At 44.8% G+C, this 17,917-nt stretch overlaps 1 protein-coding gene across 1 annotated transcript in view; it reads left to right on the plus strand.

Annotated features, from left to right (window-relative positions):
• Positions 1-17,438, plus strand: part of fam189a1 (family with sequence similarity 189 member A1) — a 139,068-nt gene extending 121,630 nt beyond the window's left edge. Inside the window, exons 6-12 of the mRNA XM_065267669.2 lie at positions 2,070-2,230; positions 3,007-3,142; positions 12,330-12,408; positions 14,356-15,039; positions 15,223-15,282; positions 15,392-15,699; positions 16,738-17,438. Coding sequence (XP_065123741.1) covers positions 2,070-2,230; positions 3,007-3,142; positions 12,330-12,408; positions 14,356-15,039; positions 15,223-15,282; positions 15,392-15,699; positions 16,738-16,953 — 1,644 coding nt within the window. The 3' untranslated portion in view covers positions 16,954-17,438. The remainder of the gene's footprint in view (positions 1-2,069; positions 2,231-3,006; positions 3,143-12,329; positions 12,409-14,355; positions 15,040-15,222; positions 15,283-15,391; positions 15,700-16,737) is intronic.
• Positions 17,439-17,917: the final 479 nt, after the last annotated feature.

Genomic DNA, 17,917 nt, shown 5'->3' on the forward strand with positions numbered 1-17,917 from the left:
GAAAAAAATGGAGACAGATAAGTATGAAGCAGAGGATCTTAATAAGGTATTACAATCATTTTATGCATCTGTGCAAAGTTTCGCGGAAGGATAAAAGTGTTAATTTAAAACAAATATGCCAATAAAATGTTTCAAATTCATATTCATGTCCAGTTTTTTTTCTTATGTGGCAAGTAGCCGTGTAATAAGCAGGATAATGTAGAGGCAGCCGTAGTTATCGGGAAATAAGCCCCTTCAGTGTGATACAAGACCCTCCGCTTCGCGTCGGGTCCTGATCACACTGTCGGTGTTGGGATTCTGTGTGTGTGTTTTGTTGTTTATTATTTCTTTGCAATGTTTAAGATTAGTTTGATTATTGTACCTGTGTTCTTTGTCTTTATGTTGCAGTGTATAATGCTGTTGTGTTTTAATATTATTTTGAGAGTTATGTTTGAATCTAGTTTGGCCTGTGTTTTTTCCCTTTGTCTGATTTTGTCTCCACCCCGTCTTTAGTTGCTATGGTTTTTTAGTTTGTTCCTTGCTCCTCCCCCTTGTTAGTGTCATTGTTTCTGTATTCTGATTGGTTATTGTTTTGTATTTAGTTACTTCCTGTTCATCCCTTGTTTACGTTCCATTGTGTTTGTTACGACGTGTTGCCCTGCGTGTTTATGCTTTGTTTTTTACCTTTTAATAAACTTTTTCGTACTGCATTTGGATCCGCTCTCTCTTCGTCTGTGTGCCCGTCGTGATAGTCGGGGCTTATTTCCCGATAACTACCGGCTGCCTCTACATTATCCCTTACTTATACCACGGGTCTGTTGAATGCTGTATTCTGATTGGCTGAGATATGTTCCGTTGGTATGCATTAATTTCTGATAACCGCACACCTAACTTGTCAAATGTCTTAAAAATAGGCACCAGAGCAATGTTTGTGGTAACCGTGGTATAAGAGGAATAATTGACTCCAGTCCTTTGAATTATTTGAAAATAATGCACACCCGCAGTGTAACCGCATTGCACCTTGTGTGTGCATTATTTTCTTATAATTCAATGGCCCGTCGTCAATTATTCCTTACTAATACAACCTTTTTGTAAAGTGTTACCTTTCATTCTTTATTTTGTTAGGTATACATTGTAAAAAAATACTTCTTATGTTAAATGAGGTTGAAACGCTACATTGTTAAATAAAGAGAGGACGATATGAAAAAGAAGAGCAGACCAATCGTAATTCCCTTTTAGGGAATTTTTTCTTTTTCAGCCAGCCTATTTGATGTGAGAGAAAATAAACTTGTGGTACATAAAGTTTTAATATTGTTTAAGAGTGGGCTTTGTGCCGTTTATAGGCGATGCAGTAAATTGCACAGGCTGCTGGGTGGCTGCAGTAGAGGTATGGGCAGAGAGAGAAATGAATTCAGATGAGTTATATTAGCATGGCTGTGGCTGTGTGAATCACTGAAGCAGTAGAGGGATTAGATTCAACTCAAGGCACAGACTGGCAATGCACGAAATCACAACTGTTACCGGCTGTGCGGTGCATGAACAAAGACAGCAAGGGCTTTAGGGCAGAGATGAGTGTGAAGTGTTGTATGGAGCGTTTCCCTTTGCACCTGTATGTTTTGATTGCTTCTTTTTACCCTTTCATCGCTGTATGTTTGAATGGTGTCATGTAGGCAATAGTTCATTATTATAGTGTGAATGACAGCAACAGGGATATCATCACACAATTATCAAAAAGATCAGAAGAATGGAATTCACAACTCTATTTTTAACAAAGACAAATTGAAAAATTAAGCTAAGAGAGATGAATCTGCATTGTATAAAGGTCTAGAGCTAAGGGGTCACAGCAGAGTAATTGAGAACAAGCTTTAGCTATTCTCAGAATCTCACAAAATATCCAGATTTAGGTTACTTGGCCTTTTTTAACTAACTCCAGAATTTTAACATTAAAGATTAATGTAACTGTAAAATGGCAAATAATTATATGGGTAATGTTGGTTGTAAGCATTAAAGTGACATCACAGGAGAAATTCCTCTGTGTACTGTAATATTATGTTATAATCATTGTAACATATTGCTTGTTTTTTTATTAGTTTATGCCACACAGAGCACAAGCCTTGAGTGCGGATTGTATGACCCCCCATGGTACGATCTTACACCAGACACTGGATTTCGATGAGTTTATCCCGCCTATCCCCCCACCCCCCTACTACCCACCAGAGTACACCTGCACACCTGTGATAGAGGGCCAGAGGTAAATCTGCATACACTCCCTAAAACTCCCATACACGGAGACACACAGCCTGCTGCTTGTTCCCAGCTGACCTGAATTAACCTTGAATATCTTGCACTCTATTCTTAGTTTTCTTGTCGGGGAACTAGAACATTGTAATAGCAACATAATGTCATGGGTTCGATCCCCTTTCGGATAAAAGCGTCTGCCAAATGCGTAAATGTAAATGTCTTAGGAAGTGTTTGTAAATAGATCATAGATCAGTCATAGAGATGTATAAAATTGTCTGGTGGAGAAATTATGCAAAATATCATTGATAAAATGCAGTTCCTTTTTAATGGGAATTCAGACCTACTGCCCCATAAAAAAACAACCACCGTCATATAATTGTATGGTTTAATACGTGGTGCTCTGACAACCCATATTATGAAGCAGCAATGTCCCTGCTCTGGTGTAAATCCACCATTGATTTCTCTGTCTTGCGCTGTTAGACACTCTGCCCACCATCTCATCATAAAAAACATGCTGATGAGGCCGTTTAGCCCACGGCCACACTAATGTGTCAACAAAGCAGTAAATACAAACACCCTGCATATGCACTGGATGTTTCACAGCACATTGATGTCATAGTACATACAGAGGTGATGGGTTTGATATATTTAAGATGAATGGTAGAACTGTTTCCATAGCTTACATGATGTTTTTGTTATTGCCAACATCCACCAAAACCGTACAGCCAAATCTGTTGTTACATTGACGCAGTGTTGTAATCATGTTTTACCATTTCCGTCCATTAGAGGCTTGCATCTGGATTTTCCACACTCTCCCTTCAGTGCCATTTACGGAGTACCTATTAACAGCCCCGGAGTTCTGTATCCATCTGAGCTGCCACCACCATATGAATCTGTTGTAGGACAGACACCTGCTAGTCAGGTAAGATACTGTAATACTGTACATTTTCTGCATTTACATTCTAAGATTGATTTGTGTGCAAATTTGCAGCTATTACATTTGAAACAACACAAGAAAACAAATAAAAAAGATTTAAGAAAAAGATGAACCAAGTCAAGGCAACAAACAACTCTAATCAGTCATCATTCTCTAATCAGCATCAAAGGGTTTGTGTCAGGTTTTTGTATTGTGTGAACTTTATTGTAATAGATGATCTGTCAAATTTGACAATTAAAACCTCAGACATAAGATTTTCCTCAACTGACCCCATGGGCTCTATCTTGCACCCAGCGCAATTGACTTTGTCCGTGACGCATGTATCATTCGTATTTTGCCCCGGCGCACAGCGGGTTTTTCCCGTCACAGAAGCACGTCGGCAAACTAGGGAATGAACTTGCGCTCCCTGGGTGGTTCAGCGCAAAAAAAGAGGCGTGTTCCAGCGCAAACCATCCCTGATGCTATTTTGCAGTTTCAAAAAACAATTGCGCCACTGACCAGAAAAAAAAGTTTAAAGTCAGTGGCGCGTTGTTCAATGTATATGAACTTGATTTGTAAGAGTACTTTGGGGTTGGACGTTGCTTGCGTTTCTTGGGTCCGATTTCAAAGCCCCCAAACCCTTTCAGCGGTGAGGGTGGACGCAGCGATGTCCTCTGCTGGCGTCAAGTCCTGAGGCAGATCCACCTCCCGTTACACGGCGTGCCCGATTTATGCTGGCAAGCGTGGGATTCCCCCGTACAAGGACGTCGGTCTCCTCGGCTGCGAACCGCTCCTGGCGTGCGCCTGGTAAATCCGTCATAATAATAGCAACCCGCCATGGAACTTGCGCCCTTGCGTTTAAAGGGAATGTTGGCTAGCGTTCTGATTGGTTTATTTGACGTTACGCCCAAACCACACCTATGAATAATGAACCTACTTCAGACCAACCCCTTATTGATTTGCGCCCGGCGCAAGAGTTATTTCTCACGCCGGGAAAATAGCAACAGCGCCCAAGATCCGCCCACAAACTCACTTGCGCGTTGCGCTTCGCACTTGCGTTTCAGATCGTTAAAATAGGGCCCCATATCTCACTACCCTGCGTACACTTTACTTTTTGCTTTTATGCCAAAAATCAGTAAGATATTATGTAAAAACGAAGTTCCATGAAAATATTTTGTAAATTTCCTACTGTAAAAATACATAACATTTATTTTTGTGAATGAATATAGTTCCCTTTCAGTCGGTCACTACGACGTCACGTCGTGACCGACGAATTGGGAACTCGCTTAGAGAGACCAATCTGCTTCGAATACTACTAAAACGCCAATGAACTTGGCATTGAGATATTTGCATAATGCTGGCGCCGCCCCGCCAGGTGCGTATATAAGCAGCAGGTGCAAATAGGGAAATTAGCTTTTTATCGCTTCGAAAGCCGGCAGTATCTGCTACTGAGAAGCTACTTTACTCTGGTGGGATTCGATTGCTGAAGTTGGTTGGACTAGCAGTACCACAGCGGACGCTTCGCTTAATTCCACGGCTCTACACCTGTTTGTTGTTTTGAGTTTAGTGTGTGCGTTGCCTTCCCTGTGCGCATCATCAACTGAGCATCTGAGTGAATTTCCCTAAAAGAGTGATACGAGAGAGCTTTGTGCCTTGTTAAAGGCAGCCACTCTCTCGTATATCCGGACATCAGCGTCCTTTTCAGGATGGCTTTTCGTCCGTGCGATCTTGGGTGCGGCAAATACATGGGTCCGAAGGACGGTCACGAGCGTTGTCTTTCGTGTTTGGGCATCGAGCACGCAGAGGCAGCGTTCGCTGGGGGTAAGTGTTCTCACTGCGAGAACATGTCCCTTGTGGATTTGCGCAGACGGTTGTCTTTCCTCCGGGAAAAGCGCAACCCGCGTCATGCGAGTGCTGAACGCCGCCACGGTGCGGCTGTGAAGCTCTCAAAGGACGACCTGCGCATCACTGTGCTGAGCCGAGCGGGGGATTCGTCCTCAGGCTCTCAGCCTCCTCATCCACAGCCGGTTGATGTGCCGATGGAGACTTCAGCGTCGTGTTCTACGATGTCTCTAGAATCCATCGTGCCGCCCTCCGGGTCCACCGACGCCGCAGCATCCGAGGGTGGGCCTCCTCCCCCTGACGTGGACCCCGACGCCCTTCCTCCCTCTGGTCGGGTTGGGACGCCGGAGTTCGATCCAGAGATGGTGGCCGTGCTCGCTCGAGCGGCGGAGACCGTAGGGTTAGAGTGGGTTCCCCCCCCTCAGCCCGAACCGTCCCGCCTGGATGATTGGTTCTTTGGAGCTGCCCGGGTGTCACAACCCTCTCCACCGGTGCCTTTCTTCCCCGAGGTGCACGAGGAGCTGACTAGAACCTGGAAGTCGCCGTTTTCCACGAGATTACGGCCGTTTCAGCCCTCCCCCCTCACCTCCCTCACCGGCGGAGCCGCTAAGGGTTACACGGGGATCCCTCCCGTGGAGCGTGCTGTCGCGATGCAGCTGTGTCCGGCTCACGCTCCCTCTTGGAAGGACCGCCCAACCCTCCCCTCTCGTGCCTGCAGACAGTCCTCCGGTTTAACGGGCGCTGCCCACCAGGCATGTGGAGAGGCGGCTTCAGCCCTGCACGCAATGGCGTTGCTGCAGGTTCACCAAGCGAAGGCCTTGAGGGATCTGCACGAGGGAGGACACGACTCGCCTGTCCTTTCGGAGCTCCGGGCTGCCACTGACCTGGCTCTTCGCGCTACGAAGGTGACAGCGCAGGCGATTGGTCGTGCCATGTCCACGATGGTGGTCCAGGAACGCCACTTATGGCTATGTCTGGCAGACATGTCGGATGCGGAGAAGAACAAGTTCTTGGACGCTCCAGTGTCCCAGGCTGGCCTCTTCGGTGAGTCGGTGGAGTCCTTCGCCCAGCAGTTCTCCGCCGCCCAGAAGCAGACAGAGGCGATCGCTCAGATCATGCCCCGGTGCAAGCGACCTGCATCTCGCCCTCCAGCGCCGGCGGGCCCGTCTGCTCCTCGCCGAGGGCGCCCTGCGGCGGCTGCCTCCACCCCCCACACTAGAACATCTTCCAGGCCACGGAGGGGGAACAGCCGTCGGCAGCCCGCCCCGCCCGCCCCACCCGTTTCCCGTGGTAAACGGAAATCGAAGCGGCCCTGAGACGGGCGACCTGGAATTGGATGGGATCACTCTTCGGGAGACGGTGACGGCATCGCTCCCTCCACCGGTAGAGGGCCGGATGGAGAATCCTTGGTTTCGTTTTGTTTCTGTTCCGCCGGCTTCTCAGCCGGCACCCACAAAACCACAAAAAGAGTGCATTCCTATTCCTTCTCCAGGTCTTCAGAGGATCGAGAGAGATGTGAGCGGGCATTCACATGCTCTTCCTCCCTCTCCTCTATCGCCAGCGGGTGTCCTGAGGAGTTCCAGCTCTCCGCTGAGGAGACGGGACCACCAGCACCCTCTTCGGAGTCTGTGCTCTCCGCTGAGGAGACCAGACGACCGTCACCCTCAGCGGGCTCAGGTCAGTGTCACACACACACATACTGTAGATACTTATGCTGTCTCAGCAGACGTACCGGCAGTACCACCTGTCCCGCTCCGCCGCCCCCCCGCGGGTACCCCGGTAGTGCCGTTAATTCCCCTCGTACGGTCCCTGGGGGCTTGGCTTCAGCTTCCCAGCCCGTCTCGTTGGGTTTTACGCACTGTCCGCCTTGGTTACGAAATACAATTCAGCCGGCACACACCCAAATTCTCGGGCATTCGTTTCACCACGGTGAAAGCGTCCGATGCACATGTACTGCGTGCAGAGGTCGAAGTCCTGCTGGCGAAGGACGTGATCGAGCCGGTCCCTCCAACCGAGATGAGATCGGGCTTCTACAGCCCGTATTTTATAGTACCCAAAAAGGGCGGGGGGTTGCGACCGATCTTGGATTTGCGCGTTCTGAACAAATCTCTGCAGAGGAGGTCTTTCAGGATGATAACACCGAAGCAAATATTCAATTCAATTCGCCCCCAAGATTGGTTTGCGGCTATAGACCTGAAAGACGCGTACTTTCATGTGTCCATTCTCCCTCGGCACAGACCGTTTCTCCGGTTTGCATTCGAGGGACGGGCATACCAGTACAAAGTTTTACCGTTCGGGCTATCCCTCTCTCCCCGTGTGTTCACGAAAGTAGTGGAGGCGGCGTTAAAACCCCTCAGAGAGAGCGGCGTTCGCATATTGGCTTACCTCGACGATTTAACGCTTCGGCATCTCGCCCGTTTGGGTCTTCGGGTCAACTGGGAAAAGAGCAAACTCTGCCCCACGCAGAGGATCTCTTTTCTCGGGATGGAACTGGACTCGATCGATTTATCGGCGCGTTTGACAGAAGAGCGTGTCCAGTCAATTCTGACTTGCCTCGGTTCATTTCGAGGGAAGAATGCGGTCCCGCTGAAACAATTTCAAAAGCTCCTGGGGCATATGGCAGCAGCAGCGGCTGTGACACCGCTCGGGCTGCTCCATATGAGACCGCTTCAGCGTTGGCTTCACGATCGAGTCCCGAGGAGAGCGTGGCGCGCCGGCATCCATCGTGTAGTTATTACACCTGCGTGTCGCCTAACATTCCCCCCGTGGTCGGACCCCGCGTTTCTCAGGTCCGGTGTGTCCATGAGACAGATCGCTCGGCATGCTGTTGTACATACAGATGCGTCCGACACGGGCTGGGGTGCCACGTACGACGAGCTTACAGCTTCAGGGGTGTGGACAGCACCCCAGTTGCACTGGCATATCAATTGCCGAGAGTTGTGGGCGGTATATCTGGGACTTGTAAGCTTCGCTACGGATCTGCGAGGGAAATATGTACTAGTACGCACCGACAACACTGCGACCGTTGCGTATATCAACCGTCAAGGCGGTTTGCGCTCCCGTCACCTGTCGCATCTCGCTCGTCATCTCCTCCTTTGGAGTCAGAAGCATCTGAGGTCCCTTCGTGCCATTCACATTCCGGGCTCGCTCAATACAGCAGCGGACGCGCTTTCTCGAGCTGTGCGCCCCGGCGAATGGCGACTCCACCCCCAGACGGTCCAGCTAATTTGGAAGAAGTTCGTTCGTGCGCAGATAGACCTGTTTGCGTCGCCGGACGATACCCACTGTCGCCTATTTTACTCACTAACCGAGGGCAGCCTCGGCGTGGACGCATTGGCACACAGCTGGCCTCGGGGGATGCGCAAATACGCATTCCCCCCAGTGAGCTTAATCGCACAGACACTGTGCAAAGTCAGGCAGGACGAGGAGAGCCTTTTACTGATCGCCCCATATTGGACGAGCAAGAATTGGTTTCCAGAGCTAATGCTCCTCGCGACAGCCCCTCCCTGGCGGATTCCCCTGAGGAAGGACCTTCTTTCTCAAGGAGGGGGCACATTATGGCACCCGCGCCCCGACCTGTGGGATCTCCATGTGTGGTCGTTGAGCGCGCGCAAGGTTTAGGTGATTTACCACAAGCGGTATCTAACACAATCGACGCGGCACGAGCTCCGTCCACAAGACGGGCTTACGCGTTTAAATGGAACCTTTTCGTCACCTGGTGCTCTTCGCAACGCGAGGACCCCAGAGAGTGCCCTATTAACATCGTGCTTTTATATCTTCAACATAGGTTAGACGGTAGGCTGTCACCCTCCACCATTAAAGTTGATATCGCTGCTATTTCTGCTCATCACTCACTTATCAACGGCAGATCAGTTGGCCAGCATGATTTGGTTATTAGATTTTTAAGAGGCGCTCGTAGGCTAAACCCCTCGCGCCCTCCTTCTATTCCTCCCTGGGACCTGTCCATGGTGCTGAAAGCCCTTCAGGCCCCCCCGTTCGAGCCTTTGCAGTCTGCAAGTCTGAAGCTTTTATCAATGAAAGCTCTGACCCTGCTAGCATTGGCCTCAGTGAAGAGAGTAGGGGATTTACATGCATTCTCTGTTGACGATTCGTGCCTTCAGTTTGGTCCTGCTGCCTCAAGCGTAACATTGAGGCCCAGACCAGGCTACGTGTCCAAAGTTCCCACTACTCCTTTCAGAGATCAAGTGGTGAGCTTGCAAGCGCTGCCTCCGGAGGACGCAGACCCAACCATGGCTTTGTTGTGCCCCGTACGCCCACTGCGACTCTACGTGGATCGCACGCAAAGCCTCAGGACCTCAGACCAGCTCTTTGTTTGTTATGGTGGCCAGCAGAAAGGGAAAGCTGTCACTAAGCAGAGGATGTCTCATTGGATAGTTGATACTATCGCCCTGGCTTATAATCTTCAGGGTATTCCTTGCCCCTTTAATTTGAGAGCGCACTCCACACGGAGTGTTGCCTCATCTTGGGCTTTAGCTCGTGGTTCCTCGCTAACAGACATCTGTAGAGCTGCTGGTTGGGCGACACCTAATACGTTCACTAGATTTTACAGTGTTCGTATCGAGCCTGTATCCTCTCGTGTTCTTTCCTCACCAGGAGGAGCACGGAGAACAGTCTCGCAGGTCGGCTTGCAGCCTCCAACTGATGCTTCATAACTGTGTCAGTATGGAAGGCCTTCAGAACAAAAATGCGTAATGGTTTGAATTGTTCTTCCTCCGCTGCCTTGGCAGCCTTTGTTGCGGAGCATTGGCTGTCAGCCTTTCACTAGCTGTATCCTCGCGAACCTACGTGTCTGGCTCGGGCTCCACATTGTGTCCCACCGGGTTCCTTTGTGAGTATTTTCCGTGGGGTTAATCCTACCAGCCCACGTTTCCCTTAGCAGAGCACTGCTTTGCTTACACAGCCACGGCTGTCTTTATTCCTCAACTACGGTTGACTTCGCCCACCATTAGCCCTTAAGACGGGCGGTGGCTTCCGCAGCGTTCCTATCCCGCTCAGGTAGGGCGCTTCCCAGTCGCTGGCACTTCTGTGGGGTTAAAGGAACATCTAGTGCCCGGCCTTCTGCCCTAAAACCTATCTCCTCCTCCTTAAGTGGAACCGGAGGGCTTTACGCAGACACTGGAAGAGGTCAGCCCCTAGTGGCGTTTTGGATTCCCAATTCGTCGGTCATGACGTGACGTCGTAGTGACCGACTGAAAGGGAACGTCTCGGTTACGGATGTAACCCTCGTTCCCTGAAGGAGGGAACGGAGACGTCACGTCCCGTCGCCACAGGTGCTGCCACCTGCTGTTACGGCCGGTCACACTTTCCGGCTTTCTCAGCGAAAAAGAAGCTAATTTCCCTATTTGCACCTGCTGCTTATATACGCACCTGGCGGGGCGGCGCCAGCATTATGCAAATATCTCAATGCCAAGTTCATTGGCGTTTTAGTAGTATTCGAAGCAGATTGGTCTCTCTAAGCGAGTTCCCAATTCATCGGTCACGACGTGACGTCTCCGTTCCCTCCTTCAGGGAACGAGGGTTACATCCGTAACCGAGACGTTGCTAATGACTTCATTTAAACAGTCGATTTTCTCAATATTTTTATTTTTTGCACCCTCTGATTCTTGTCCTTTATTGTCAAGAATATTGTCCTTTCATAACAAATAGCTTTTATGGTCTAGGGTCACTATTTTTTTATAGAGGCTAGTGTTGAGTTAAATCATAAAATTTTGCAAATGTGTGTTTTCTTTAGCAAACGCTTTGTGTGCTGGTTTCAGTGTGCCGGCAACGTTAATATTTTTAAGATAAATTAAGGTATTTTCATAAATGTGAGATTGGGGCAAGTTGTCACATCTTTATTGTGGCTAGATGTGATGTGTTTTGAATGTTTTAAACGTATGCTTTTATTGATTGCTATATTTGTTTGCCAAAAACATACTAAAACATATACTTTTGCTGCTTAATAAATTACTGTTGATTTGTTTAAGTTATATTTAAAATAAGTTTTATTTAGACCTTAAATCAGCGGTTTAATAACAGATTGTGACAACTGACCACATACAGTGTGACATTTGCCACACATAAAAGGTCAAAATGTGTTCAATAAATGGATTTTTTTCCAGAACTATAATAGTAAAAATATTTGTATAAAATTTTATAGCTTTTCTATCCATGAATTTAACACTGTGTACAAAAATTGGTTTTAACTGTCAGAAAATAAGCATATCATAAGAAATATTAGGGAGTTATTACTGTAGTAAAGAAATGTGATGATTATCCCCGGTCTTCCCTATACCCTGTATATCTTAAGGTGATTTTCACTGTATGCTTATTTGTCTATGTAAAGCTTGACAGTCAAAAGGTCATTTACTGCACTTGAGTGCTGAAAGAAATGAATACAAGCGATTTATACATAATGGATTATATTTTTTCTGGATCACATCAGCAGCGCAGGCAGGAATTTCATCGTAGTTAAAAGAAATGAGCTTTCTTACAGTGAGAGCAGAGCCTGTATTTCGACAACGATTTTCCATCACATTTCTCTTCTCGGCCTTATGAAAGGGAACAAGAGCTCTCCTCTTTGCAGAGAGATCCACAATGGACAGCCCAGACCTTTAGAATCCTGTGAAAGAATCTGCTGTTTTGAAGATTTGTTTGCTACCCAAAGGAATATGTGATTAACAAGGAAGTGGTTTCTTTGATTTGAGAAATTTCTCCTGTGAAGCTATTGATAACCATCTGCAAACAAAGCAGCAGGTTCACTTCGATCATTGGAGCAATTTCTTGTCTAAAGCACAAGCCTGAGAAGCTTGAAAGACTGACAGCAATAGAAACATTTAAACCGGATAAAAATTGTTGTAGTCAGTTTACTGTAAGAAGAATATTGTTTCTCTTACAAAGCATGTTTTGCTATTAAGTATAGCTTCCAGCATAGAACATCGTGACACCTATTTTTCAAATATCAATTTGTGCTGTAAAATAAGCTTCTTGTATACAGGTTAGGGTTTACTATATAGGTGTTTTGGATCAATCATGTTATGAAGATGATCCGAAACTACAACATGTGCAGTGAGAGTCATGGTGAAGATTAAGGAGCAAATGTGATCTTAAAGAGCCTCCTGCTGGTAGTAAGATGTTACTGTCGCTTTAAAATGCCAGATGTTAGACTACAGCAGACTCCTCAGTGGCAGATGTTCTGCTGTCTGATTCTCCACCTTTTCCAGTTGTCTGTTATCATCCTCAGGTGTAAAACAATTTTCAATCACCATCCTCTCCAGAAGGTTACACCAATCAGCATCTTTAAAGCCTAAACACATTTTAAATATATTTGTTTTGATTTTTACTTACCCAGATCACCACCAGTCTTGAACAACAGGTCACCGAGTCCAGTTTCTGTGAAAGGAATACCACAACTGGCCTAAGCACTCAGGGTGAGAAAGCTGCAGTTTTATTTTTATTAACAAACCAAATGTTTTTTCACATCTTTGGTATGTAAGGGCTAGGCTGAATGACAAGGTGTGGCTGAGTGATGGTTCTCATTTTTTTCTCAAGTTATTGCTTTAGAAATGTTATTCAGATTTTATAGTATGCTTCAAGTGCCCTCCAACACAGTTACAACATCATTTATATAAATGTAAACCAAAATTGTAAAAAATCAGAATGTTCAAATACACAATCTGCAAAATGAACTCAGCACGCAGGCTGAATAGAAAAATCCACACTGTAATAAATAACTTAACCACTATACTGCAGTAGAGAGAATGCTTGTCTTTTAACCATAACAAAGTTGAACCTGTCAAACAGTCAGCCTTCTAGTCATTCAAAGTTTTTATCTTAGCTTTCAATCATTGTCTAAGGTGGCGTGTACACCAAAGCGTTCAAATGCGGCTAAAACGGCAGGTAAACACCAACTGTTTCTTGCGTTTCTTTAAGGATTAGTCCATTTTCTTAAAAAAATCCAGATAATTTACTCACGACCATGTCATCCAAAATGTTGATGTCTTTCTTTGTTCAGTCAAGAAGAAATTATGTTTTTTGAGGAAAACATTCCAGGATTTTTCTCATTTTAATGGACTTTAATGGACCCCAACAATTAACTCAACACTTAACAGTTTTTTAAAAGGAGTTTCAAAGGACTCTAAACGATCCCAAACGAGGCATAAGGGTCTTACCTAGCGAAACAATTGTCATTTTTGACAAGAAAAATGTAAAAAATGCACTTTTAAACCAAACTTCTCATCTATCTCCGCTCCTGTGATGCGCCAGCGCGAACTCACACAATATGTCATCACGTCAAGAGGCCATGGTTGATGTATGCAAAACTCCGCCCCAGTGTTTAAAAGTGTGGAGAAAGAGGACCATTCCGACGTTGTTGTATGTTGAATGATACTAATTAATGTCTTTGTGTCAGTTTATTGTTTACAATGGTCCGCAAATGTGCGTTTCATATATGTTCATATACCTTTCTACGTCACTATGCAATTATGTGAGGTCGCGCTGGCTCGTCACACAGCCGGAGGAAGAAGACAAGTTGTGGATTAAAAGTGCATATTTTTTATTTTTCTTGTCAAAAATGACAATCGTTTTGCAAGATAAGACCCTTATGCCTTGTTTGTGATCATTTATAGTCCAAAAAACTGTTAAGTGTTGAGTTAAGTGTTAAGTGTTGGGGTCCATTATAGTCCATTAAAATCTGGAATCCTGGAATGTTATCCTTAAAAAACATAATTTCTTCTCGATTGAACAAAGAAAGACATCAACATTTTGGTTGGTGCGTAAATTATCTGAAAAGAAAATTGACTATTCCTTTAACCTAAGCGCTTACAGGTGCTATGATACAGTACTTCTGTTTATGAGTCGTTGTACAATGCGCTGGTTGGGTGTTGTGGTATTTGTCCCGCCTCTTCTCCACTGTGATTGGACGGCTGAGTGAAAAGTGATATTGACGAGCTGAGCATTTCGGCTAAAGTTGAAATTTTTTCAACTTTGGGCAATCAGCGCTATAAGCAGAAAAGAAAACTGCCAGCTACTGTGAAACAATTGAAAACATACGCTGTCCACATGAAGAAACACTTGTTGTATACAGCCCTAAACATAAATACTATTTGTTCTATGAGAAAAAAGGGGAATCCAAGGCACTCGAGCGGTTGCTGCCCAGTTGAATGTTTTTCATGTTATAGCCATTTTTAAATAAAGGCTTTTTACTTTTTGATATATGAAGAGTGCCTTGGATTCCCCTTTTTTCTCATTTTGCATACCCCATACCAAAGAGCACCTAACTAATTTTTTCTCAAGCTTATTTCTTCAGCTATTTCTGAGCACTTTGTATTTTTTCTGATTTCATGATACTATTTGTTCTATGTTTGTGATTTCCGCAGCCTCTGTTGATAGTGCTTCCCTTATGGTGTCAGAAACTGTAGACATTCCTGATCACAGTTCCTCAGAAGATCTGTGTTCCCTAGATGTCCAGGGCTCTGATTCCTCTCCTTATGGCACAACACCCATCGTAGCCATTGATGGCAGCTGCACAAGCCTGGAACACAGTATCCGACCTTCCTTGATTCGACAGGCCCGTGCCAGATGTGACCACAGCGAGTCTTCTGTCACACAGGATTCTAAGCTTCATTCGCCTCAGTTGTCACCTGATGCTGTCCGTGGCCTTGATAAGGAGGAGAATGCAAGTGTTAAATCCACGTCTCACACACATCACAGAGAAAAATCCAATAGGAAACTAACCCTCCATTTTTCGCCAAACACTACATCCGTATGTGCTTCCAGCTCTGCAGTGACGTCCACTGCAGGTGCAACTACCACTCTGACCCCATCTACCTGCACCTCCCCATCTCCCACCGGTCAGCTGCGGGGAACACGACTATGCTTCAGCGTCTGGTCCCCATCGTCCTCGTCCTGCTTGGCTGCACAGCCCCATGCTACCTCTCCCCTCAGCAGCTCAAGTCCCCAGGAGCGTCCCCGCACGCTACGAGCCACCAGAGGGTACCGAAAACTAGTGAGGATTGTGCGTTCCACTAGTGAACCAATATCCTGTACTTCCATAACTAGAGGTATACGAGTCTTTTTCTGTGGTTTCATTGCTTTTGTGGGATTTAAAAAGTGCTATTGGAGGAGTTATAAAAAGGACACATTTGCAAATGCTTTACAGCTTCTTAAACAAACTAAAATGTAAAACCTTTAAAAATACAAAAACCCAATTATGCAATTATGTCAATTGAGCAATTTACTTGCAGGTGATTGCTGTGCTCCTAACCATCCACTTGAGGACTCCCCCCAGACTCCCTGTGATCAAGGTAACATCCTCACCTCTTTTCCTAAAATCTGATTTACATAGTAGCTCATCATTCTCTATTAAAAAAAACAAAGACAATATTAGAAGTATTAAAGCATTATTCCCCACAGCATGTATGGAGCTCGCTGAGAACGTCAGACGGAACCACGGCAGCCAAGGGGGCAAAAAGCTGAAGGACGGTGGAAAGGTCGATATTCGACTCAAACCTCATGTCTCACCATCTTCAGATCGCCAGCAATCTCTTGCAGATCTCAAAACCTACAAGGACACCAAAATACTGGTGGCCAAATTCCTGGAGCACTCAAGCTGCAGTCTACCTCCAGAGGTTCAGCAGGTGGTCAATAGTATTAAATGTGTTATTAAATCTGATGAGAAACACATGGAGGAGGCCATATTCAGTGCCAGTATAATCGATCAGGTAATTCTTGCCTTGATGTCTGCTTAGTTTTTTGCAAAATAGGATCTCTTTATATTAGGGATGCACCGGAATAAACATTCTTTGCCGAAGCCGAATAAAATGGAAAATTTATCTTTAAACTTAATTATTTTGCCAATTTTCTTACCATTGCACAAGTTTTTTCAGCAGTCATTAAAGGGCCTATAGATAGACTTGTTAAAACTGTTGCATTTACATTCGACCACATAAATGAGTATTAGCTAAAAGGATATTAATCCAATCATCTATTCCCGTGCAAAATGCAAATGACCTATTCATTACTCTGCCTTAAGAAACTTGTAACAACGCTTATATTGCACAATATGTTGAGCAGCGGACGCGCACCTGCATGCACAGTCAAGAACCAGCACGTGAAGAGAGACGGTGGCAAGATTGACAGGAGATGACAGAGGAAAAAGCACTCAACAAAGTGGTCTAACAAAAACCTTTTGTTAATAAACTTTTTTTTGTTTCTTGTATAATATAACCGTGTTTGTCATTTTAGGACTTTACTGGTATTAGGAAGTTTTTATTACATACTGCTGATGCTCTTTGTCGTTCTATGACATGAGATGAAAAGCTAAAGTCGCTTGTTCGCTGTACTTGTGCATTCAGCAGATACCCAGGATCGCTGCCACCGTGTCTTTCTCATTCGTTACATGGTGTTCAGGATGTCTAGATTTTAAATGATAAATAAAACTTGTAGGGCTGTATGTTTTCGCGTTTTCCTCTTGCACTTTCTTTTACCAACATGTTTGCTGCATTTGTTTGTTTTCTCTCACTCTGCACTGGTTACTATTTGATCGCGTCATCAAAGGTCTCATTGTTCGGTAAAATTAATTCGGCCTTTTTTACTTGTTCAGTCGAAAACCGAAAATTAGTTTTTTGATATTTTCGGACTAATAATTTTGGTTGCCGAACATTCGGTGCATCCCTACTTTATATATTCGTTTATAATAATTATCAACCTCTAAATACTTGTATAGTAATTACAATGTTTTGTTCTCATCCTCCACATAGTTAATGACACAGTCGCAGAAGATCATAAGCAGCCCGAGGAAGCTTGCTCATGGAGACCTGCATTTACAGAGCTGTGGAGCTTTAAGTTCCCCATCCTCATCCTCACGCCGTTCACCTCGAGGATCTAAACAGACAGATGCCTCGCCTACCCTGGATCATCAATCTCCACATCATCCTCAAAGCCTCATCAGTGTATGCAGAGAAACTACACTTTAACCACCGGACAACAAAACATTTTCCTTATAATCCTCTGAACATGTGCCAAGGCCAAATCCTAAATCTCATCAGCAGAAACTGTAGCTCTTGAAACAACAGCAAGTTAATGTGGACTTGATACTACTCCACATAATAAAGGTTCTTAAAAACAAAATAAAAACACCAGTGTTTACCTGCAGGGGTATATTTTTATTTCAGAATGAAGGTAAAATATTTGTTTGAATAAATAAGTGTTGAATTTGCTACTGTACTAAAAAGAATGAGTCTGTATTGGACCAAGAATTTAGGGCAGATGGATGTACCCCTTTACGAAACGTTTTGTTTTAAACATCTTCTCAAAGCATTGTTAAATATTGAATATATTTGGTAATTGTGTGCTACTGCAGGACAGAGAACTTAATGAAGCTGGATTATTCAACTTACCTCAGCGTGTAATTTTTATTTTCAGTGTTGCAAAATAAAATTGTGTCTGTTTGTATTTTTTACTATAGAGTGCTATTTTAAGATCATATCATTGAGTCGGTTGGGAGACAATTTCTTTGATACATTTTTGAGTCCTTAGTCAGGCTTCTTTCAGCATTACATCTCATTTAATCTTACTGTAATTCTGAACTTAATATCTTTGTTTTGGACCAGGCTCAGTCTGTGTTAAAAAAAACTAACAGAGTATTTACTGTGCTGTTCAATAAAGGTTTTGTTCAGATTCCTATTCTATTCTAAGGGCTCTTGGTAATCTGCACAAGGTGGTTTCTGCTTTCTTAAATATTTCTCAAATACTTAAACTGATGCTCTGAAAAGTCCTTGTGGTGTTTGAGCATAAAAATCAATTATTGTCGCATCACTTCTGAATACTGATATTAAATCACGTATAATAAACTATTTAACAGGCGTTTAACAGAGACAGTTGTATTATAACCGATATAGATTAGATAAAGAACTCCTCATAAACGCGACGCTTTGCCTA

The sequence above is a fragment of the Paramisgurnus dabryanus genome, chromosome 2, assembly GCF_030506205.2.
Source record: "Paramisgurnus dabryanus chromosome 2, PD_genome_1.1, whole genome shotgun sequence".
Lineage (NCBI taxonomy): Eukaryota > Metazoa > Chordata > Actinopteri > Cypriniformes > Cobitidae > Paramisgurnus > Paramisgurnus dabryanus.